The 24413-nt window shown below is 38.2% G+C and overlaps 2 protein-coding genes and 1 long non-coding RNA gene across 6 annotated transcripts in view; all 3 read right to left on the reverse strand.

Annotated features, from left to right (window-relative positions):
- The window catches only part of LOC131327219 (disease resistance-like protein DSC1), a 41840-nt gene extending 22504 nt beyond the window's left edge, over positions 1–19336 (reverse strand). Inside the window, exons 1-2 of the mRNA XM_058360266.1 lie at positions 18920–19336; positions 17926–18831 (exon numbers count right to left, since the gene is read on the reverse strand). Of these exons, the coding sequence (XP_058216249.1) occupies positions 17926–18831; positions 18920–19321 (1308 nt within the window). The 5' untranslated portion in view covers positions 19322–19336. The remainder of the gene's footprint in view (positions 1–17925; positions 18832–18919) is intronic.
- LOC131327224 (uncharacterized) lies at positions 683–4509 on the reverse strand. 4 transcript variants are annotated; one of them, XR_009200238.1, is made up of 5 exons: positions 4160–4509; positions 3998–4067; positions 3815–3907; positions 1144–2433; positions 683–1039 (listed from the first exon to the last, which is right to left on the reverse strand). It is a non-coding gene; the product is annotated as an uncharacterized LOC131327224 (long non-coding RNA). The 4 variants fall into 4 exon arrangements; XR_009200239.1 differs by having other exon boundaries at positions 1144–2430; positions 3998–4487; XR_009200237.1 differs by having other exon boundaries at positions 3998–4487.
- Positions 19337–21353, reverse strand: LOC131327220 (disease resistance protein RUN1-like). Its single transcript, XM_058360267.1, has 2 exons — positions 20755–21353; positions 19337–20580 (listed from the first exon to the last, which is right to left on the reverse strand). Exons 1-2 carry the CDS (start codon positions 21279–21281, stop codon positions 19437–19439), a joined length of 1671 nt encoding a protein of 556 aa, XP_058216250.1. The 5' UTR covers positions 21282–21353; the 3' UTR covers positions 19337–19436.
- Positions 21354–24413: the final 3060 nt, after the last annotated feature.

The raw sequence follows: 24413 nt of genomic DNA on the forward strand, positions 1-24413 counted from the left end.
TGGCTGTCTTTTCAGTGGTGTCGCTATAGCCTGCAAGGTGTAGTAATTGTTTGCTTATCGGACGCTTCACTGAAAATTTCCACAGTGGGAGCCACATATTTGTATCCCCTTTGGTTTCTTGGTTGAAAAATTAATGAAAAGAAAAAGATGTGTGCTATGAAATCTTATTTGGCTGACCACATATTGTCCAACTTGATAGACAAAGGTGTAGGTGGAATAGTGAACCTTATGAAGGTCTTGTGTAGTTTGCCTTTATATATTCAAGAAATTATTGGCCGGTCCTATTTATTTGTTGGGTTCCTTCCTAATCCCCTATTGTAGTGTGTATCCCATGTGGCCCCTTTCTAAAAATGTTTTTTCTAGTTTGCCCTCACCCCCTTGGTTTTGGTAGGTGACGTGTCAGATTTGTACTAACACGTAACATTCTTCAATCAATAGCAGCAACAGAAGTCATTGGCTATTGGATCAAAAAAAAAATTCATTAGATATACGTTCAGTGGAACTCTTAGCCCTCCCCAGAGTTGGGAGTTGCAAAGAGGCAAAAGAACACCTGAAACTATTACATATTGGATAATACGATCCCACACAATGCAGCTTCATCTATTTACGACCCACCGCAAAGGATGGCAGCTTAGCCTCATAGCAGATAAGGCCAAAATTGCCTCATAGCAGATAGCCTCATAGGAGATAATTGTACACTGTTGGTTATAGTTAAGATTAAAAAACCGTTACATCAAAACAAAAAACAAAAGAGACCATCCAAACACCAAAGCCTTGCTAGTGCTCTGTCTTAACATCATTCAATCTGGCAAACTCAGAAAGAATAAAACAGAGTACTCTGTCTCACAAAGAAGCTGTTTTGCTACAAAGCCTTGCTGTCATAGAAAAACATGTCATACTCGCAAAAAAGAGCCGGATGATAAAACATAACGCTAAGAGTATCTATAGAGAAGTCCGTACACAAACACAGCCGATGTTGAACGTGTCCACACATCCTCAACATGATTGTCCGAAACGTCATTGCTTCACTTCTACATACCTATTTCGAGCATGCACATCACATGGTTACATTTGAGTACACATAATCTGAATTTTGAGTATGACAATAAGCGTTCATGGAAAATGTTCAAACACTATAGACACCTTATTAGTCCACCGTTTTCTTCAACTTGTATTGATCAGTCTGAGCTTCAAGGCTTCTTGGTCCCAATCCTAAAAAAGAATAGTGATATGTTAATAGAAACCTAGTTAGTAGACCAAATTATTTGTTTATTTGATGATATATGGTAACTAAAAAAATAAAAAACATTTTTAATACCATGCAACCTATTGTACCTGGTATGATAAAGCACACTACAACAAAACTTTAGGATAAACAATATTGGTAATGGAATCTATTGCTTCTTCGGGGAGGACATTTATGCGGTCAAAAGGCGTGCACCTTGACAATGCCACATATAGTTACCCATGACTAAACACAGGTGTACGCAAATCGACCCCAACAAATTTAACAGATTGTCCTTGTGCTTTGTTAATAGTCATAGCATATGCCAAACGTACTGGAAATTGACGCATTGTCATATGGAAAGGATAATCTAAAGATGACGGAGACAGAGATATTCTTGGTATGAAAGTCAAGTGGCCAAATTTATCGCCTGTTAAAATCTTAACTTCAACAATACGGGTGCCATATCCTCCAACCATCATCCTCATCCCATTACAAAATCCATCCTTTGGGGTTCTAAGCAAAATTATAGGACAACCCACTTTCAACTCTAGCTTAAAAGGTGGTAGCCCAGTAGGATCTAGTGAGTTTAGATACTCGTTGGGATACCGGTTAGTGATGCTTCTATCCATTCCGTCATCTTCAGACATCTTGTTGGCAGCAAGGTAAGTGTATCTGTTTCCTGAAAAAAAAATAGTTAGTGCAGTGCCATTTATAGCATTCATGTCATCATTTCGAGTTGAGAGAATTGTGCGTTCAGTTAAAAATGTTGGGGTTGATGCATTTGCCACTCCTAGTTGGGGATAAACTGTCGACAATAATTCATTTAGATCTTGACATCTACCTATTGTTGTTGGAAGGTGTACCACTTCTTGAGGGTTTGTTCCAACCTAAAATACATTGAAGTGAAAATCAATAGTATGGACTTACCATTGCTATGGATGCCATTGACATTTTGCTCGTCACGTATCACAATCCCAACATTTCTTTGTTGGGGAGGTCGAACTTGCGTAGTGTTGATAGAGAGACTTGAAAGATGTTGAACTTGCGTATGGTAAATAAAAAAAATAAATATGCCATATACATTTTTTTGTAAGAACTCTATACAAATTCAAAGAATCATATCAATGCATTTTCCTTTCCCTTAATGCAAGTTGTTCCCTTGGCAGTACTTCGTGTACTTTTTTTTTCTCAGGCCATTGAGCCTTCTTTTCGTAATACATGTAGGAGGCAGAAGGGAAAAAAACAAAAGACTATTCAAGATATTAGAATAAATCCAAAGTAAAAACGATACAGAAGACAAAAAGCATTCCAAATTTGAATTGAGAGGATTGCAAATGTTTGTTAAAAGAAAGATAAAGGTGGGTTGGTTTTGTAGGTTTTACGGAGAGACCAATAGAGAACAAAATCTATTGGGTTTGGGTTTGATTAAACAATAGTGTTTCTTATTGTTTAAACAATTGAAGCATTAGCAATTCTCTCACTCATACCAAATTTGTTTCCAGTCCAAATTTCACAGATTCAACCAAATTACGAAGCCTCTCAAATGGCATGAATAAAGAAAACTAAAAGCCACCCAGGTAAATGTGTTTCTTTATTCCATTGAGGCATTCTTACAAACATCTTGAATGCAATTTTTAAAGTCTTGAATAAAGAAAAAAAACCTAAAAGCCAAAGGACTTTTAAGAAAACCCACCAAACTTTGAAGGCAAATGAAAATCATTTCCAGCAAAATAAAATCCCCAATTCAGCTGGTCTAACCTGAACCCTAGCTCAAAACTTCATTCTAACCGTTGACAAACCAACAAAAGGATCCGAATTTGCCTTAAAATCAACAATTTTAATTGGGAAAATTTATAGAAATGGTCCTCCTAGTTTCATCCAAGTCTCATTTTCGTCCTCCAAGTATCAATTGCAACTCTTTTGATCTTCAAGTTTGATTTTTGTACCAAATTGGTCCAATTGATAACTTCTATCAGACAAAATGGACGAAAAAAATTAGATTGATCGCAATTTGGACGTTGCAGTTCGTACCAAGTTGGTCCAATTGATAATGTCTGCCCTCAATCTGATTTTTTCGGTCCAATTTGGCTGACATATGTTATCAATTGGACCAACTTGGTACGAAAATTAAACTTGAAGGTCAAAAGAGTTACAATTCATACTTGAAGGACGAAAATGAGACTAGGATGAAACTAGGAGGACCATTTCTATAAATTTCCCTTTTAATTGATAACAAACAACGGGGTAAACGTAGCCAAAAGCACGTCCCCTGGGTTTCTAAGACCCAATTCGACTTTTCCTGCAATCAATTTTTCGAGATCAAGACATCGACTTAGTTCTTCCATTATCAAAGTTAGGGTTAGGGTTCTGTACAGGAAAGCCACATAGAGAAGAATTCTTTTTTTCGAGTAAAAACACCAAACTTTGAAGGCTCGCAAATGATAATCGTTTCCATTTTCCGGTAAAATAAAATCCCCCAATTCTGCAGCTTTAACCTTAACCCTAGCTCGAAACTTCATTATAAAAGCAAACATATACAAACTTATAAACACACAGAAAACCAAAAAGGTTCCAAATTTGACATACCTGATAATCAACAGCAGGATAAACATAACCAAAAGCACTTCTTTATCAGACTCGATTCTGGACCAAACTTGACCTTTTTCCTGATCCGTAGGTCTACTCAAGCACACAAATAATCAAACATTTTAGCCATTACACAGAAATGCAGTTCCGTACAGATGATTGAGAGAGAGAGAGACATAAAACCTTTGCTCTGATCACTGATGAAGGGCCACCCACTCATCGAAATGCAGTTCCCTTTGCTGGTTTCCCACCACTGAATCACAAAACCAAGGAATTAGACAAATGAAATCAAACATGAAGCGAGAATTGAACTCCATAAATGATGATGAGAGAAAATCGTAGTACTTGCTCCATTTGGTGCACTCTGATTCACCATCGGAAATCCACACGGCAACACATATGGGCTTAAACAACAACTACTGCTGAAGCAACAACCACTTGGCCACTACTGCTACCGGAGAACTCTCTCCGCCACCGCCTACTGATCATGACTGAAGTGGACGGATTGTCCGCCGTCGACGCAGAGAGGTCCCACGGGGACTTAAGGTTTGGTTGGGGGGAGAGAGAGGGAGTCAACAGAGGGAGGGGAGAGAGGGATGCGGTGGTGCGGTGGGCCGATTGAAGAGAGAGAGAGAGAGTCGCCAGAGAGGAGGAGATTGAGGGAGACAGTCGCTGGATTACATGGAATTGCTTTCAACTTTCCCAAGAATTTTTCACATTTAAGCTTTGCCCAGGACTCATGGAATGAGAATATTTTTCGGCTATTCTTTTTTTTTCGGCTATTCGATGACGAGAGTCGTAGTATATATTTGCCTAAGGATTTTTCACGAATTTTCTAAAAAAAGCATGCAAAATATTAGAGGTGGTGAATGAGAGTGTCTGGACGGGTTTGGGTGGATTGAAATGGGTCGCGGATCAAATATGGGTGGGTCAAATATGGGGCAAATAGTAAATGGGTTGAAATGAGTCGGGTCGAATTTGGATCAAGCCAAACCCAAACCCGCCCGACCCGATCCATTTCCCTCTTCTTCTTCTTCTTCTTTTTTTTTTTTTTTCCCCCCTCCTTTTTTTCCCTCCCTTTCTCCCCGACACTTTTCCTTATCTGTGATATCTTTTTTATGCTCTTCCGATGATGGAAAATACGATGTAAAAATTATACCTTGATCTCGTATGAATTGAGAGAAAACAACCAAGAAAACCTTCTTCTTTTTTTTGTCTTCATTTAAATTTTTTCGTATTTGTTAATTTTGCATCAAACTTTTGCGACTTATTGATTCGTATTAATGAGAGAAACTGAAAAAGTAAAAAAAAAATTGATTGAAATTGATAAGACCCAAATCTGCCCCATTATTTTCCAACTACGTACAGATTTCTTATTCCGTCCGCAAACAGAGGAACCATCAACAACGGGAAAGACTACAATACACACCATTTATTTGGGTGTGTATTATATGCACCTCCAAAATGTTATGAATTATAGAGAAAATGTTACGAATCGTATTGCTAAAAAGTTACGAATCGTATAAAGGTTATGAGATACACCAAAATGTTATGAATCATAATGAAAATGTTACGAATCTTACTGCTGAAAGGTTATGAATTCTAGAATAAAAGTTACGAAAAACATTAAAATGTTATGAATGAACTATAAAATAGGTGCATATGGTACACCTTTTTAAGGGGTGTGTATTGTAGACTTTCCCATCAACACCACTTTTGTGTATGACGATGCAACCAACCCAAACAGAGGAATCACGGGAGCAACTCAACACATCAAGCAATATTAAATATTGGGGAGAAAAAAGGAACAATCATTTTCAATTAAGTACTACTATGAACTACTCTATATTTTCCACAACCCGAATATGGGTACACCAAATGTAAACCAGATTGTGCGAGACATACGCTGAAATGCCACACAAATGACTTGAGCCGTTTAATTCATTTAAAATATTTTTCTAAGGATCTTGGATCAAATTAGCTCAAGTGAATATCGATAAAAGCTTAAACGATTCATTAGATATTTCGTCTCTTGAAATTCAAGAACAAAAAATTAAATGAACTAGTGAAGCTTTTAACGATATTTAATTGAACTAATTTTTTAAACCGACTCTTGAAAAACACATTTGAAACAAACCGAATTATTTGTGTAGGAATCCGAAGTAATGCTATACAATTTCATGTACACCCGTAGGATTTGTTTATAGTCTATATATATTTTGCATTAGTACTTCGGTTTGCGTCACTCGACAAGCCAGGCTTGGTACATAATCAGATAGCACTAATTGAAACCAAACAGTGGGTAACTAGTTAACAAAGTTAATTTGGGTCTTTTTAAGTTCAACCCATATTGAACCTATTTTTAACCCACTTAAACCCATATAAATATGGGTTGATATGGGTTGAACCCATATCAACCCATTATATAATATGGGCGGGTTGGATTGAGTTATAAGTGGGCGAATTTGAACGGGTTACAAAATATGGGTTGGGATTGCCACTTCTACAAAATACATAATGTATGACCATCTACATAATAAGGGAGAATGATTTTTGAATCTTATATCCTACATAAATCCTAACCATTAATTTGCTCCATGAATCCTACGAATCTCCCTCTCCTTCCCTCTTTCTCAAACAGTGGTAATTGCACAATTGTCATTAATCAAATTTTACGTTCAAAATTGAGATATCTCTCCAAAAAAAAAAATATATCTACATAATAAGAGAGAACGGTTTTTGAATCTTATGTTCTACATAAATTCTAACATAATTTGCCTCATAAATCCTACAGCTCTCCCTCTCACTCTCTCTCTCTCTCTCTCTCTCTCTCTCTCTCTCTGTGTTCCCTTTCTAGCTTTTCGCTCCTAAAACCGACACCTCTCCTCAGCCTTGTGATTTTCTTCGAGACAGTTTTGGTCACAAATCCAAGGGTAGATCAATGACTCCTGCTCCTCCTCCTCTCTCTCTTTCTACACACACTCCTAATCACAGCTGATTTGAAACCAGGTTGACTCCATTTTTTTTTCTCAATTTAAATGGCTATTTCGATTGCAAAACTCCCACCATTATCCAATCTATCCTAGGATTGTTTAACTTTGGGTCAAGGTTTAATTTTGTTTCGATTTCAGAGGATTGGATTGAGTTATAAGTGGGCGAATTTGAACGGGTTACAAAATATGGGTTGGGATTGCCACTTCTACAAAATACATAATGTATGACCATCTACATAATAAGGGAGAATGATTTTTGAATCTTATATCCTACATAAATCCTAACAATTAATTTACTCCATAAATCCTACGAATCTCCCTCTCCTTCCCTCTTTCTCAAACAGTGGTAATTGCACAATTGTCATTAATCAAATTTTACGTTCAAAATTGAGATATCTCTCCAAAAAAAAAAATATATCTACATAATAAGAGAGAACGGTTTTTGAATCTTATGTTCTACATAAATTCTAACATAATTTGCCTCATAAATCCTACAGCTCTCCCTCTCTCTCTCTCTCTCTCTCTCTCTCTCTCTCTCTCTCTCTCTCTCTCTCTCTCTCTCTCTCTCTGTGTTCCCTTTCTAGCTTTTCGCTCCTAAAACCGACACCTCTCCTCAGCCTTGTGATTTTCTTCGAGACAGTTTTGGTCACAAATCCAAGGGTAGATCAATGACTCCTGCTCCTCCTCCTCTCTCTCTTTCTACACACACTCCTAATCACAGCTGATTTGAAACCAGGTTGACTCCATTTTTTTTTCTCAATTTAAATGGCTATTTCGATTGCAAAACTCCCACCATTATCCAATCTATCCTAGGATTGTTTAACTTTGGGTCAAGGTTTAATTTTGTTTCGATTTCAGAGGATTGGATTGAGTTATAAGTGGGCGAATTTGAACGGGTTACAAAATATGGGTTGGGATTGCCACTTCTACAAAATACATAATGTATGACCATCTACATAATAAGGGAGAATGATTTTTGAATCTTATATCCTACATAAATCCTAACCATTAATTTGCTCCATGAATCCTACGAATCTCCCTCTCCTTCCCTCTTTCTCAAACAGTGGTAATTGCACAATTGTCATTAATCAAATTTTACGTTCAAAATTGAGATATCTCTCCAAAAAAAAAAATATATCTACATAATAAGAGAGAACGGTTTTTGAATCTTATGTTCTACATAAATTCTAACATAATTTGCCTCATAAATCCTATAGCTCTCCCTCTCACTCACTCTCTCTCTCTCTGTTCCCTTTCTAGCTTTTCGCTCTTAAAACCGACATCTCTCCTCAGCCTTGTGATTTTCTTCGAGACAGTTTTGGTCACAAATCCAAGGGTAGATCAATGACTCCTCCTCCTCCTCCTCTCTCTCTTTCTACACACACTCCTAATCACAGCTGATTTGAAACCAGGTTGACTCCATTTTTTTTTCTCAATTTAAATGGCTATTTCGATTGCAAAACTCCCACCATTATCCAATCTATCCTAGGATTGTTTAACTTTGGGTCAAGGTTTAATTTTGTAATTTTGTTTCGATTTCAGATTTATTTACATTGTAATCCTCTGTGATTTTCTCTCTCCCGCGCCCCCCCCCCTCTCAAAAAAAAAAAAAAAAAAGACCAACCTTTCACATTCTTTGTGCTATTTTTAAATTTTGAACGTTACAAAGAGAGAAATCAGATCAAAGGTTTTCATTTAACGATTATTTATAATGTCCTCTCATATGGGGCGAGACATACATATACACGGAATTCACCCCATATGAGATGGAGTTAAAAACAACCATTGTATCTAAAAAAAACTTTCAAAAAGTTATTGTTTTAATCCAAAAACAACCGGTGCTTGATACTTCATTTAAATTGTGTTTAGAAAGCGTTGAGCCGTGCCTTTAGGCACGGGCATGCACTAGTGTGTGTGTGTATATACACATACACACACACACACACACATCAAACTTTGAACGTTAAAAAGAGAGAAACTAAATCAAAGGTTTTCAAGTTTTTACCTTGGCTTCTATCATATGGGTACATTTTCATTTAACGGTTATTTGTAATTTGAATGCGCTAGTCTTGCTTCCTTGGTTCAACCATCCAGAGACTTTGACTTGCCCCTCTAGTCTTGCTTCCTTGGTTCAAGGGTTGTCTTATTGAGTAAAGTCATTTGTCTTGGAAGAGGCTCAATCCTAGCCTCTTCAAGAGTTCTTTCCAAAAGAGGCTGTTTCTTGGGCACAATAGCTTGCTTTGGAGGTGGTTTGGTAACAACCACCTTGTATGTCTTCCTTATAGGAACTTGCTTCTTAGATAAAGTCCTTGGAGGAGGCTCAATGATAGCCTCTTCTACAATACTTTCCAAGGGCTCATATGCTCTCTTAGCCTTAGGCTTTTCAACTATAAGCTCTTTAACTGGGACTTCCCCCTTCATCTTCCCCTTAGGATCATCTTCAATCATTGGGTCGTCCAATAAATCTATTTCTTCCTCAGCCCTTCTAGCTGTCTGCCTGAATCGTTGGCGGCGTCTCTTCTGAGATGTGGACAAAGGTGGAGGTCCAGAAAGAAACTTGTGATGCTCAACCCTGTGCCATTCATCTGGAGAAGTGACTGGAGGTCTCATAGCCCTTGGCTTGTCCTTGGAAGGAGCAGATATCTTTAAATTCTCCAGCTCATCCTCAACTTCAACTAAACATGGCTGAATTCGGTTGAAGACAGGTTCACGTGCAACCATCTTCCCCTTAGATCTACGTGGCTTCTCAGGATTGGGTTTAACCTTTCCCACAATAATGCTCATTAGGGTTGGTTTACTAGGACTGACATGATGGCCACACTCTATGCATATCATGGAACAAGTTGGCCTTTCTGGTTTCTTCACCCCTATAGGTCTGGACCACTATGAATTCTGTTTTTCAAACCTCTTGACCCGCTCAGTCCTAACATCCCTCTCATCATAATAAGGATCCCAGTACCTGCCTAGGCTGGACTTATATACTTCTCTGGAAGGGGCTCCTAAACTTATCTTCTACCTAGAAGCAGTCCTAGGCATGCCTCTCATGTTGACAGAGACCATATTTGTACTCAACCCTAAGGGAAAGGGATTGCCATCCACCCCCATGGGCTGCTTATCCTTCTCGGGAAATTTGAACTCCGCCCCCCCCAACTCAATTTTGTCCTGGATATCATTTCTAAATACTATGTAGTTATTAGTTGTATGACTCCAAGAGTTGGGGTACTTACAAGACTCTTTGTCCTTTAGTTCTTGCAGAGTTGGAATCTTGTGGCCAAAGGGCAGTTTGAGCAGCTTGTCGGCTAGGAGTTGATCAAAGATAGCCTTAGCCCTACCAACGTCAAAAGTATAGGCCCTGGTTGGCCTGTTAAAAGTGTTCTGGATTGGCTGCTTCGTTGGCTCCATCTTGACAAAGGCCTTGCAAATGTATGGCTTCTTGTTCATGATTTTAGCCATTGCCACATCTGGATCTGCCTCTATTTCCACTGCAGCAACCTCGTAATTAGGGTCACGGTAATACGTTCCCTTGGATGTTGTCTTCCTGTCCTACTCCTCTGCCAAGAACTTTTCATAATGAGAGGCCTTAGAGGATAATTCAAACAAGTCTCTAAATTCTGTCACATAGAACTTCTTCTTCATTTCAAAGCCCAAGCCATTTAATGCTATACGCACATATTCAGCCTCTGGACGGACAATCTTGCATTTGAATCGAACAGTCTTGAAATGTAAGAGATAGGACTCCACAGATTCGAGATGGATTTGACAATAGCATGACAGGTCTACCAACGTCACTTCTAGTTCTACCATGTAGAACTGTTGGTGGAACATTTCCTCCAACTGTGCCCAGGTCTGCATTGAGTTAGGTGGCAAGTTGATGTACCAAGTAGATGTTGTCCCAGTAAGAGAATTGAGAAAGAGCCTCGACTTTAGAGCATCTATGGTCCCAGCCTCTCCACATTGAACTTGAAACCTGGCAATGTGCTCCACTGTTGACTGCATGCTTTCACCATTAAAGGTTTGGAATTTTGGGACTCTATAGCCCTTGGGAAAGGTGTATTGTCCACCTCTTCAGTATGAGGCTTCCTATACATTGGCTTTTCCAAAGGTCTGAAACTAGGCCCTAACTGCTCCTGGAGCAAGTTCAGGACTTGATCACTTCCCATAAACAGGTCTGGCACAGGAGGCGGCTGTGGGCGTGCCTCTTGTGCTTGTTGGTTCTGGACTGGACTTGCCCCCCGAGTATCAGAGCTTTGAGGAGTGTGAGTACTTTCTTTGTCTTTTCCAGAACCTTGGCCTCTTTGCAAAGGCCTTTTGTCCGTCTTGTCAGATTTGTCAAGTTTGGATTGGTCTTCAACCAAAACAAACCTTTGATCGTTATTTGCTGGAGGCGTCTGGGCTCCTCCAATCATAACTCCCTTTTCTTTTTGCCCCCCCGAATGTAGGGCTGGTAGATGAGGTAGCGTGGTAAAATATTTGAGGAGGGGAGGTGCCCCTAATAAGCCAGCTTGGTCTTGACTGTTGCCATAAACACCAAACTGTGGAAAGCCCTACTGCTGAGGAGCAAGCGGTAGCCTCTCTGTAGGCGTAGCAACCATTTTGTTGAGTGCTATGGTCAGAGGTTCCAAGAACTCAGAGAACGATTGCGAGATTGATTGCGTAACATTGTGGGAGACTCACGTCCTGCTAAAAACATATAATTTTTGACACTGTCGGTAGCATCGCTAAGATCTTGAGCGCTGATCTGAGGACCAGCTTCCTCGAGTAATGGCACATCGACTACCACTCCCTCAGGATTCTGTGGTGGATCTGGGATGGGTACTCACTACAAGAAAAAGTATGTTTAGTGACGAAAAAGTGGTGACAAAATTTAATTTCGTCACTAAATGAGTATATTTGGCGACAAAAAAATAAATTCGTCACTGTTTTGATAACTTCCTTGACGAAATTATTTTGTTACCAATTATAACTATTTAGCGACGAAAAATATATTTTTGTCACCAAAGGCTCCTATTTGGTGACGAAATAAAATTTTCGTCGCCAAAAGAGTAAAAAAGGAGGCGAAATTATTTTTTGTCGCCAAAGATAACTATTCGGTGACGGAAAAAATATTTTGTCGCCAAATGAACCAATTTGGCGACGAAAATTATTTTCGTCTTATTTTTACGTTTTCAGTGACGAAAAATTTATCTTTTGGTGACGAAACTTATGAATTACGCTTTGTCACCAAGTATATTTCGGGCATAACTCTTTGCTCAGAACTCCGATTGAGATAATCTAAATTGTGTTTGAACAATAACATAAAGAGTTACGACTTTCATGTTTATTAAAATTGCTAATTTTAATGTTTAATAGTTCAAAATGGCGTTCAAAATATATTTTAATGTTCAATGTATGTGTTATATATTAGATATTTCAAACATATGCTGAAAAGTTTGTGTGGTGTAGTTGGTTAAAGCTTGTGTGCAAAACTTAGGAGACTCGGGTTCGAAACCCCGCAGGAGCAAGAAAGTGAGATTTTTTTCACATATAAGAATGTCTTTCGCGACGAAAAATTTCGTCACCGATGGGTCACCTTTGACGAGCAAAAGGGAATAATTTGTGACGAAATTTTTTGTCATCAAAAAAGCACAATAGGTGACGAAGAAAATTTCATCAGCAAGTCATTTTTCCGTGACGAAATTTTTCGTCACCAAAAGGCACTATAGGTGACGAAATCGAAAAATAGATTTCGTCACCAGGTAGGAATCCTCGACAACCTTTAGTCGACAAATTTTTTTTCGTCACCTATATTATTTGTGACGAAAAACATACAATTTGCGACGATTTTCATTCGTCATCCAATGCAATTTTTCTTGTAGTGGTGGTGGATCCGCTTGTTGCTGCTGTTGTTGCTTCCTTGCCATAATAAAATCCTTAGACGATTAGGGTCCCACTGGGCGTGCCAAAAAGATGTCCAGCTCTGAAATGGCTCAAGGACTGAGCGAGCGTGCTAAGACTTGTCGCGTCTAACGTAAGGACTGGATGCTCATTTTCTGACTTTGAATCTGTAAGAGTGATCGTGCTGCAAAACTAAGGGCTGGATTGTAGTATTGGTTCGTGGTTTTGCCTCTACGAGCGAGAACTTGGTAATTTCTAATCGTGTAGGAAAAGAAGTAACAATGTAGAAATAACTTTATTATGTCGTAATAATGAAGTTGGGGATACAAGAGAGATAGAAACTCGAATTACTTGAAGAAGTAATTGAGTGAATGTGAGAGAAGTGAGATAATTGTTTCGCTGAGAAGGCTTTGGTATTAAGTGTTGAGCTTGATTGGCGTGTGAACCCTTTTTTCTTCTTGACTTCTTGTATTTATAGGCCAAGGGTCTTCGATTTTCTAGATACAAGGGACTTGCTGTCCTCTTCTCGTGGCGCCATGTGTCTCTTGTAACTTCCAACTCATAAGATCATGGGATAATGGGTAGTTATTGAAGGTTATAAAAGATCATGGGCAAATACTGCATTGGTCCAGATCTAAGCCAAGTTTTTCACCATCATCACGAGCTAACAAGTGTCCTGAGTTACCTCCAAATGTTGCCAAGTATCCGAAATAACTCCCCACTAACATATTTAGTGGGATCATGGATAGTTAATATATGCAAAGCATATTTACCACATGCTTTTCTTAGTCATGGGCAGTTAATAGAAACTAGTGGGCTTCTCCCACTTCATTTTTTTGTGGGCACCTGATAAGTAATAGGCCATTTGATTTGACCTAGTCCAATGGCCATGTGTTGAAAATCCTCATCCATTTCTCCTAATTTCCGCAAGATTCTTTCAAGATAAGATAATGGGCCTCTTAAATAATAAAAGGCCTACTTATTTGCTCCTTTGGGCTCCAAATAATCTTGGGCCATTAAATAACTTCGAACCCATAGCTAGATTGGATCAAAATTAACCGGGCCCATTCAATATTGTCTTGGCCCATTAATTTTAAACCCAATACATTTCTATCTTTTGGCCCAATTTAATTAAATAATAATCAAATAGCCTTCGAGTACTGGCCCAAGATTTGGTGCAAAAAACGGGTGTAAACAGTAGGGGACTTGGGGGAGAAGGGTGGGGCTTACAGGGATCAAACCCTGCCTATGTGCACTCCACTCCACTTGCAACCCCCTTGATTGTTAACACACTAATTTTCCGGTAATCCTCCCTTTATGTATACAACATTGACAAAAAATTACTGTTTGTTAACAGATAGGGGACATGCTCCTTAATAACATGCGGTCGAGTAGGTTCGTTTGTTCGGCCAGTATATATAGTACAACGTCTATCCTATCCATTAAGGGTTACCTATTCTTTTAGTGGTTTGATTTAGAATAAAAATTATTGTTTCGGAATTTTTTTTTAATATAGAGATTTAGCACTTGGAATTTTTTAGGGGATATAGAATTGGAGAGAGAAAATTAGGAGAGAGAGATTTGGAAGATTAAGGGAGCGGAAGGGTAGTGTGGGTTTGTTTGAATTTCTGATCTCAACATAATGTTGAATTTCAACTAGGATGTAATCCTAAGGAAGACTAAGGGACATGACTAAAATTTAAGTTTTGTTTTTTGCTTTTGGTAATGTAGGGTATCTCGAGCCAGCTTGGAGCATATGCCACGGGAAATTCCATTCGCACCCTTCTCGTTTTTCAATATACAAAGGGGGAACTTAATTAGCCATCCTTTTTACCCTACTTATTTAGGTGTTCATCCTAATGTGTTTAAATACTTATCTTTTCATCCTCAAATTCAATTAAATCCTAAACTACCCTTTCTTTCTCCTGATTTTTCAAATCTCTCTCTCTCTCTCTCTCTCTCTCTCTCTCTCTCTCTCTCTCTCTTAATCTTTTCTAATTATCTCAATTCTCTCTTCTCTTTCAAACATTTCTGTCACCTAATCTTTTGAATTTTTTCTCTCTCCTAATCTTCTCTCTCATATTTTCATTTCCCTAAAATCTAAAAAGAAAATACTACTCTTACAAACATAAATGTGTAAGCCAGAAAACATGAAAAACATGATCAATTCACAAAATATGGCAAAAATTGATTGAGGTAAATGAACAAGAAAAGATCAATTAAAAAACATGACAAAATCGGAAAACATGGCAAATTTCGAGAAGTGTAGGTTTCGATCAAGGTAGATGAACAAAGCATGATCAAATAAAAAATATTACAAAAATCAAAAAGCATGACAAGTTTTGAGAAGCGTAGGTTTCAATCGAGGTAGATGAATAAAACATGATCAAATAAAAAATACGACAAAAATTAAAAAACGTGACAAGTTTTGAGAAGTGTAGGTTTCAATCGAGGTAGATAAACAAAACATCATCAATTCACAAGCATGACAAAAATCAAAAAATATAATACCTAAAACTGATATTCCGGCAATGGAATCCGATAACGGCGGCGATTAAGAGCACGGAAGCGATGTGACTCAACCTTAGAACCTCAACCGTTCATGACTGTTTTGATGTCATCCACTCTCGTTTCTAAATATCAATGTAACGAAAAATTGATGACGACAGTGTCGTTCTGGGTTCTTCTCCAAGATCAATGACTATGATGATGGTATTTTAGAACGTCGCCATCGACCTTTTTTTTCAATAACCCGGATGCGCCGCCGTTGATTTGAAACCCAGATCTGGAGTGGTTTGAAGTGGTAGGTCTCCGCGGGTGCGAAGTGGGACGAACAGGGTGGGTCACGGTCGGACGGGAGTGGGTCGCCGAAACACAAATCCAATCCATGGCTTCGATTTGAAACGTGCGTGCACGTGTGGTGGTGGTGATGGGGTCAAGAGGAGTTGTTTTGTTCGGTGCATTATTGCTTTGATTCATGTTGGAATGTATGGGGATTGACAGAGAAAAGAGCAGAGAGGAAGAGGGAGTAATGGGGTCCCCTTACTAGATTATGCGTACGTGTTCGAGAGAAATGAGACTTCTCCGGCAATGTAATCTCCGAGATTTGAGAGAAAGAATGTGTTTGGATAGACATTAATTTGAAGGGAGAGAGAGAGTTAATTAATGAAGAAATTAAATAAGGGCAAAATTGGTCATTCAACCAATTTAAGGATGAGAACATAAGTATTTAAACTCACTAGGATGGACACCTAAATAAGATCTCCATATAGTATGCCTATTTAATTTTCTCGCAAAATATATGTACAATGTTCAAATATTGAAATCTGAAAATAAGTCGAACTTTCATATTTTAAAATCTAAAAATATGTGCATTTTTAATTTTTTAAAATCCGACAATGTCGGGACACACTAATTGAATGCCAGTGGTTGTTGTGTTGCCGACAATGAATGATAAGAATGGGTGGTGGAGAGAAGAGAGAGGGAGTTACGAGAAGGGGTGATGGAGCTCGGTGGTGGTGGTGATGGCGCTTGCTGGTAGTGGTGGGGATGGAGCTTGATGGTGGTGGAGGTGATGTAGGAAAAAGTTTGGTGTTAAAAGATTGGCTTGGATTCGTATAAGGGAAAAACAGTTTCCTATCTTCTCTTTGTAAAAAAACACGGATCAAAGAAACAAATTTAAGTTGGTGTGATGTCGGCTTGGATTCGTAAACTGATCCGATTTGGATAAAGCTAAATCGTTCCGTTAAGTTTCAGATTTTTTGTATTCAGATTATTGGATCGAATTACGACAGTTGGATTCGAATTTTCTCGGATCGAATCCGTATTTAATCCAGTTTTATAGGCCCACTTTGGGCACAAGTCCTTCTCCACTCTCCCACCACACATTAGTGTTTTTTTTTTAACAATTAGAGCTAGCGCAGTTGGCAATAGTTCTTGCATCTTACTGAGAAGTCAGTATTTTGAATATCTCTAACTGCACGTGGATGTTTTTTCCTTAGAGCGGCTTTTCCTTTCATTCTTTGTATATTCCCTATGATGGACTTATGTCTTGTATTGGTTGAGTTGTGAGGCTTGATTATCTCGTAAACTCTCACCATTGATGAAGTATCCCGAGCTAGTGATTTGTAATTCATACATGATGTAAGAAATCTCTCCCATCGATTGACATAAAAAAGAATACACTTGATTTTGCACCCCACACCAAATGTGGAGGTGGAGGACCCGGGGCACCAAATCGCCGTGCACACCAAATTTTTTCTAGAAATCTTGGCAGCAATCAAGTTAGCTGATTTGGTTAGACAGAACTTACATTTTGGTGGACGCAAGGTAAACTCGATCATAAACGTTGCACTAAATTTGTATCATGAAATCTAAAGTATCACAAGAGCAAATGAGAAGTAAAAGATACTTATCCAGATTAACTACTAAAATATCATCGATACAAAGTGTAGCAGCTAAACAAAATCAGAAGCAGTGGTAGGGATCCAAGGTGGAGGGTACAGATGCCGACAATACTTGCAATCATCAAGATGAAAGCCGAGTTGGTACAATTTTGGAGGGTATAAAATATAAATGCTCGAGTTGGAACAATTTTGTGCTCCGCTGATGTGCAGAAATGAGGGCCGATTTGGAACAATTTTGTGCTCGGCTGATCTGCAGTTCCGGGAACGATATTTCCAAATTGACAGAGTTCATGATGGGGTATTTTATCTTCATAGGTTGATTGGGAGATCATCTCTTCTTGTTCCTCATTGTACAGAATCCGGACTCCAACCTCGGTTACTTGGACAAATTCACCTCCAGACACTGAAATATTGACTTCATCGCCGCCTTCCAAATAATTTCCAAAATTCCAATAACTTAACCACATCGTATCTTCACCAACTTCTCCAGTTCCGAAGACAAATGGACAATAGCTCCAAACCAAGCCCTTTGTCGTATTACTTATGACAGTATGTGGTTCACCACGTTTTGGATCTCCAGAGTGCTCATAAACTGAACACATGTTCAAGCCTCGGATCCTCAAATTAAGACATGAAGGCACAATAAAATCAATTGAGGATCCTCGATTCTTAAAACTGAACCAAGGTGGAACCTTGCTACCAGGAATATAAGCGTAGATTATATGTGTTTCATAACAAACCTGTGTCATAGAAGGAAAATCTAATTGTCACACAAACGCATGCGCATATGCGCGCGCGCAGAGAGAGAGAGAGAGAGAGAGAGAGAGAGAGAGAGCACCTGGAGGGGAAACCTCCTTTGTTGCATGCCACCCCATGACGTTAGCTTTACAGTTAGGTTTCCCATGGACTGGAACTTCCACAAGCCCAAGTTGTTAACAATCTCAGCTTCAATGTTACCTATGGATTCCAATTTGAATGCACTCAGAGTCTCTGGATGGTGGCATGCGTCCAATAGACAAGTGGTTGTTGGACGGTGTGAGTTTTGAAATGTTATTTCCTCCAGCAATATATTATCTCCGACACCCAAATGACGTAGTTCCGGGACCCCATCAAGTTTGCGGAGCCTTGGGCAAGAATAAATGGTTAAGTACTCAAGCTTAGTAAGACTTCCGATGAAATCTGGGAGGCTACGAAATTGATTAGATGACAAATCTAGTTCCTTTAGTGAGCATAGGTTGCTTAGGTCTATGGGAAAATCATCATCCGAAAGATTACAGTTTGCTAGACTTAATTCTACCAAGGACCATGGTAAAGAAGGCCATGAAATCTCCTGATTTTCTCTTCGTTTCAACCGCCAAGCCCAGATGAAAGATTGCATTGCATTCGCCTGTCCATTGGTTGGGAGAGATTGATTTAAAGCAATTCCATCTACCTTGAGCACAGTTAGAGACTCCATATTTTCAATGTTTGTCGGCAATCCATTGAGATTTGAGCAACCGGAGATGACAAGCGTTTCCAAATGTTTTAGCATACAAATGCTACTCGGAAGATTCCTCAATTTTTTGCAGTCTCCCAAATCTAACAAAACAAGTCTCTCAAGGCATCCAATGGATTCATGAACCTCAACCAAACTTGTACAACTTTTAAGCACCATTTTCTCAAGATTTGGGAGTTCTGAAACGTTGGGTGTTTTGGCAAGGTTATATGAATAACTTAGATTGAGGATTTTTAATAACCCTAGAAACTGCAAAAGAAGGTGGAAAAAATGGGTATGAAAGCCTTAAAGTCACTTCCCAAAGAAACTTGAAAGGAAGAAAAAAGTAGTGACATACCTTTGTTCCTCCCCATACATTTTTTAGTTGGCTATATTGCATGTCGAGAGCAACCAAGCTCTCCAAAGGGAAATCATCAGGTATGGACTTCAGTGGGAATTCACACCAGCACAACCATCTTAATTCTTTGGGAAACTTTTTATAGGGCCCACTAATATGTATACGATTGAGCTGCAGAAGTTTTAGTTTGTGCATCCTCGCAAACGCATCAGCTTCCAAAGCTACTGAATTTAAATTTACTGGATCAGTGGGTTCGAGGTGAGAGGAGAAGATACCGAAACTATATCTTTTAAGCGTACCACCGAAATTCAACAAGGGCTTCTCAAGGAACTCTTCATAGCGGCGTTTCCTATTGTCACCAAAAACCATACTAGCACAAACATCTTTTTTCAACGGACACATATCGAGTTTGAGGCCTTCTATTTCTCTTGTGCCCTAACATAAGATTGAAAAAAAAAAGAAGGGAAGCATGTGCGGCAAAAATAATAATTAGTTAATGGCATCCCTACACATATTTTCATACAACAATACATAAAGAGCAAAGTATAATTCTTACAGTGTTTTCTCTCAAAACATTAAATGCATCCTGATGATTCCAGAGGATGCTACGTTTTCCTGGCTCTTTTGGTGATTGTTGGCGAACAATTTCTCTTCCCATTTCTTGAAGCAAATGATGCATTACCAGTGTATTACTTTTATCAATTGATATCAAACATCTATCCACGAGATTTTGAATCCCAACCACTGTGTAAAATTCACATCCGTCTAAGATTGTAACTGTGGATTCCTTATCACTTCCAACAAAAAAACATGCAATATTGAGGAATAGATGTTTGTCGTGGTCATCTTGTAAAGAGTCATAGCTTATTCGGAGTTTTTCAAGGATTTGACTGTTGGGAATCGCTTTCAATTTTTCCAACTGACTTTTCCATACATTTAAGCAATTCCCTGATAGAGAAGAGCCTAGAACTTTAATTGCTAATGGAATCCCTCCACAATAGCTCACCACCCTTTTTGAGACCTCTCCATACCCATTGTTGGGACAACAATATTTTCCAAATGCATGCCAGCTAAAGAGCTCCAAGGATTCCTCGGCACTCAGACTTTCAAGCCTATGCACCTTATAGAATTTAGAAGCGCCTAGCAACCGCTCATACCTTGTGGTTATGATGATTTTACTCCCAGGAAAAAGCCAACCTCCAATTCCAAGTAGTGCCTCTAATTGGTCACGTTTATCCACATCATCAAGAACTACAAAAACTTTTTTGCGACATATGGCATCTTTAATCAAAGCAGTTCCTTGAGCAATACTGTCTAGTTTTACTTTCCTCGTCTTCAAAATGTCTGTAAGAAACTGTTTTTGTAAACGAAGTAAACCACTTTGTTGTGTTGAAATTTCTCTTACATCTGCAATAAAACTGCAACATTCAAATCTTGAGAAGTTCAAATTATATAGATATGTTGCTGTGGTTGTCTTGCCTATTCCACCCATTCCACAAATTGCAACTATGTCAACATTACTTGGCCCATCTTCTAACCAAAGTTGAATGTCTTTGACCCTTGAATGAATTCCAACCAAGTTAGGTGCGATATTCAAGGTTGTGCGACTTAGCTTATCTCGAACCACTTCTATAATTTTCTTGATAAACTTTGCTTCGTGTCTGAAAATTGCGATGAAGATGGTACTTAAAACACAATAAGAATACATGATTTAATAGCACACACCATGAATAAAACATTTCAAAGTAGAAACTAAAAAAATGAGCACGTTATTGGCACTACTGCAATATATAGCTAAAGAAGACAGGTAAAGAAGCGAGCCATGAGGAAATTACCCATCAACTTGATTTTGTAAATTCATCCCGGCCACATCTGCAACTTCTCTAAGCGCAGCCCTCCATGTTCCTACCTTATCCTTCAATTTCTCTTTCGTCAGTTCACACGTTTCTGATTTGAGCCTCTCTTCATACCTCACAAATGCTTCTTTGAAACTGCCAATTTGCTTCATCACTTCAGATGGATTCACATCATAGAAGACAGGTAGAACTATGTGTCCAGAAGCCCTACGCTTGAGGATCATCACAAGCTCTTCAAGGCACCAAGTTGACGTGGCATAGTTCTTGGAGAAAATGATTATGGAAATCCTTGACTCTCGAATCGCTCTGTCAAGTTCAGACTTGATATCTTCTCCTTTTTCTATGCCATCATCATCTCTGAACGTGTGAAATCCCTCTTGGCCCAAAGCTGTGTGGAGGTGATCGGTGAAAGTCTTGCGAGTGTCCTCGCCCCTGAAGCTCAAGAACACATGATAACTACATGGAGAAGCCGAAGACGAGGCTTCTTGGGATTTCATCGCAGACATTGAAGAAAGCCCAAGAAAAAGACTACTGAAGGAGTGTTCGTGGTCCCTGGAAATCTGTTCAGAGGGCTCTGTTATTGCTACTTTTACACACCTCGGACTCAGACATGTAAAGATATGAGAGTGCACTTGTAGGTTAAAGGTCATGTCTTGTTTAATATTTTAAAGTGACTTAAATAAGGAGTAACTTAGAATATTATGGTGGGGTCCCTGGTATAGAATGGGGAAATTAGCCAAACGAAATTGATTGATGGTGCTCACTTAATTTATTCATGAAGTTACTAATAACTTCACGTTAAAATTAAAATGCTATCAATAAAAAGTAGAGTGCAAAAATCAGTTTCCACTACCTCAATCCTTTTAAGGACACGTAACTTTTTTCCCCAACGTAAGGACATGTCGTCATTTTTGGTTTTCAATAAAAGGACCGGTGACGCCTGCTTTTTTTTTTTGCCAGGCGGTGGGCAGTCCCAAATCCCAATTGCACTCTCTCTCTCTCCTCTCTCACTCTCTCTCTACAATTAGTCCCACAAAAGTCGTAGGTATCTTTGGATGAGGTAGAGTATCTTAGGTTAGGCATTTTTATAGGATTTTAGGATATACTTTTCTATTATAGGATTTTAGGGGTTCAGACATTTTCATAGGGTACCTTAAGATTTTATGCACTTTTCATATATAGGGTACCATAGGGTTTTAGTTACTTTTATAGGGTACCCTAGGGTTTTAAGCACTTTCATAGGGTACCCTAGAATTTTAGGCACTTTCATATAACACATTTGTCCTTATGTTTGATTGCAAAATATGCTTGTCATTGAGCTCAAAAAATATAAATATGAAAAATTATTGACTAAAAGTCTCCCTAGAATATTATGGTGGGGTCCCTGGTGTTACAGATATATGAGTAGTTTATTTGCAAATCTATTTTTTCCAAAAATATAAGAGAGGTTTAAATAATTCGTCTCTTATGGAGTTGCATTCTTATTGAGTTTTACTCTTGATCAATTATGTAGTCTTGTGAACAGTAATATTCAATTATGGGTACCACTTGTATTGTCGTAAGTGTAAGTATGGACTTTAGTAAAAGTCTATGTAGAAACAGTATGAAGTAGGAAAAATCAATTATACGTAATATTATTCAATGATGTAAGTTATGACGCAAGCTACCCCTCCTTACGCCTATAAAAGGAGGGATCTCTACCTACTGTAATAACCAAGTTAGTACAAGCCAGTGTAAATCAATGTGTTCTCTATAATTCAGCCTTTGTTGTGTTTTCTCTTTGATCCTAACATACTTTAAAGAGGCGATGCCTTCTCTCTTTTTTTAATCGATAAAAGAGATCAAATTATGTCATTTATGAAGTGCAGATTATAAATCCGGGACAAGACATCAATCATGAGAGTCTATGAGATAATCAAACCCAATAACATAACCAATACCAGAAATAAGCCCATCACGTGAAATAAACAAACAAAGAATAAATGAGAAGTCTTCTAAGAAAAGGACAAGCATATACAGGTTGAGAGATTTGAACTTTTGATCTCTTAATGAGAGACAAGAATTTTGACCAGATGGCGGCGTCTCCTATATGGACTTTTAGTAGGATTCCTTCATACACAGTTAAAATGATCAGCCTATAAGAATTCTATACTATTAAGGCTATCTTAATTGGCCAGAATCCGGGCACCCTAATAAATAAATAAAAAGGGTTTGGGGTTCGAGTCTTTTTTTCAGCTTGAAGGTGTATTTCTCTTTATTTGAAACATTCAATTAACGCAATTATCCCGAATCCGGATCCTTTCCGGTCCATGTTTTGAACTAAAGGAAATAGTCCTTATCGTGACCATATGCTGCAATCAATGGGTTGAATGTATTTTAAAACTTTGATCAGTAAGAGCTGGTAACGGTCCTAATTGTGAGCTATTAAAGGCTCGTTTGGGTTCGATTCATCTACTAAATAACATTAACCTGAGCCTCAATTTTAGGCTCATTACATATATAAATTAGCCGAACATGAACCTAATAGTATTCGGCTCGATTAGTCTCGCGAACCTGGAGTACTTGTGTATCATGAAAATTTTATATATGAACTTCAATAAGTTATAAACTTATATGATTTGTATATGTATAAACTTATGTATGTACGTACATAATAATTTTTTTTTGAATTTGTAAAAGTATAAACGCTTACACTTGCTAAAAACTACGTAATTTATGTATATGTTTTTATCATTTATTATATGTATGAGCGTATTTATGTACATGCTCAACATTTTATTTGCAACTCTAGACATGTATGATAGCATAAATATATGAGATTAATTATTGGCTTGTTAAGGCTTGTGAACAAACTCCAGTTCGACTCAAATCTTGGCAAACTCGGCTCGAGCTCAGCTCGTCAAATTTTCATTGAATTCGGCTTGAGTTTGAATTCGCTAAAAAACTTAACGAATGAATCTGAACATTCTAATATTTGGCTCGTTTACAGCCTTAGTCATGATCATAACTGTCTCCTCCAGTCCAAAACATGGACTAGCGAGGATCCGAATCCAATTATCTCCAACTCACCGCTAATGATACAAAAAGAATTCTAATGCATGATACTCTTTTTGTCCATTTTTAAGTGTCTTGCTTCGTAATTCAAACTTATTAAAAAGACATCATCATTACATCTTTCACATCAACTTTTGCCTCCACTTTTTCTTCTTACCCTCTATGGAAACATCATTATTACATTTTTACTCACTAACTTTTCAAAATGAAATATACTTTTAGGGGCAAAATGAAAAATTCAGCAACGTTTACCCACTAACTTTATAAAATGGATACTTATTAAGAGACAACCCAAAATAAAATACTGGACTCTAAAAATAGGACGAAGGGAGTATCATTAAACATACACTAGTACTCCATTTAGTAAAAATTAGGAATATTGGTCAAGACTCCAGATAAGACCGAGGAGAGAAGACTTTGAAGAAGTAAATGAAAGTGATCTTCTAACACATAAGAAGAATACCAAGTCTCCATTCGCACCCCTCTCATTTTTCCATGTTCACACCTAATTTTGAGATTTTATCATAAATTCTAGAGTTGTCACCTCCTAAAAGTCAGTAACTTGTGTCTCTGAAAATGAGAGA

Source organism: Rhododendron vialii, chromosome 5a (assembly GCF_030253575.1).
Source record: "Rhododendron vialii isolate Sample 1 chromosome 5a, ASM3025357v1".
Taxonomy (NCBI): domain Eukaryota; kingdom Viridiplantae; phylum Streptophyta; class Magnoliopsida; order Ericales; family Ericaceae; genus Rhododendron; species Rhododendron vialii.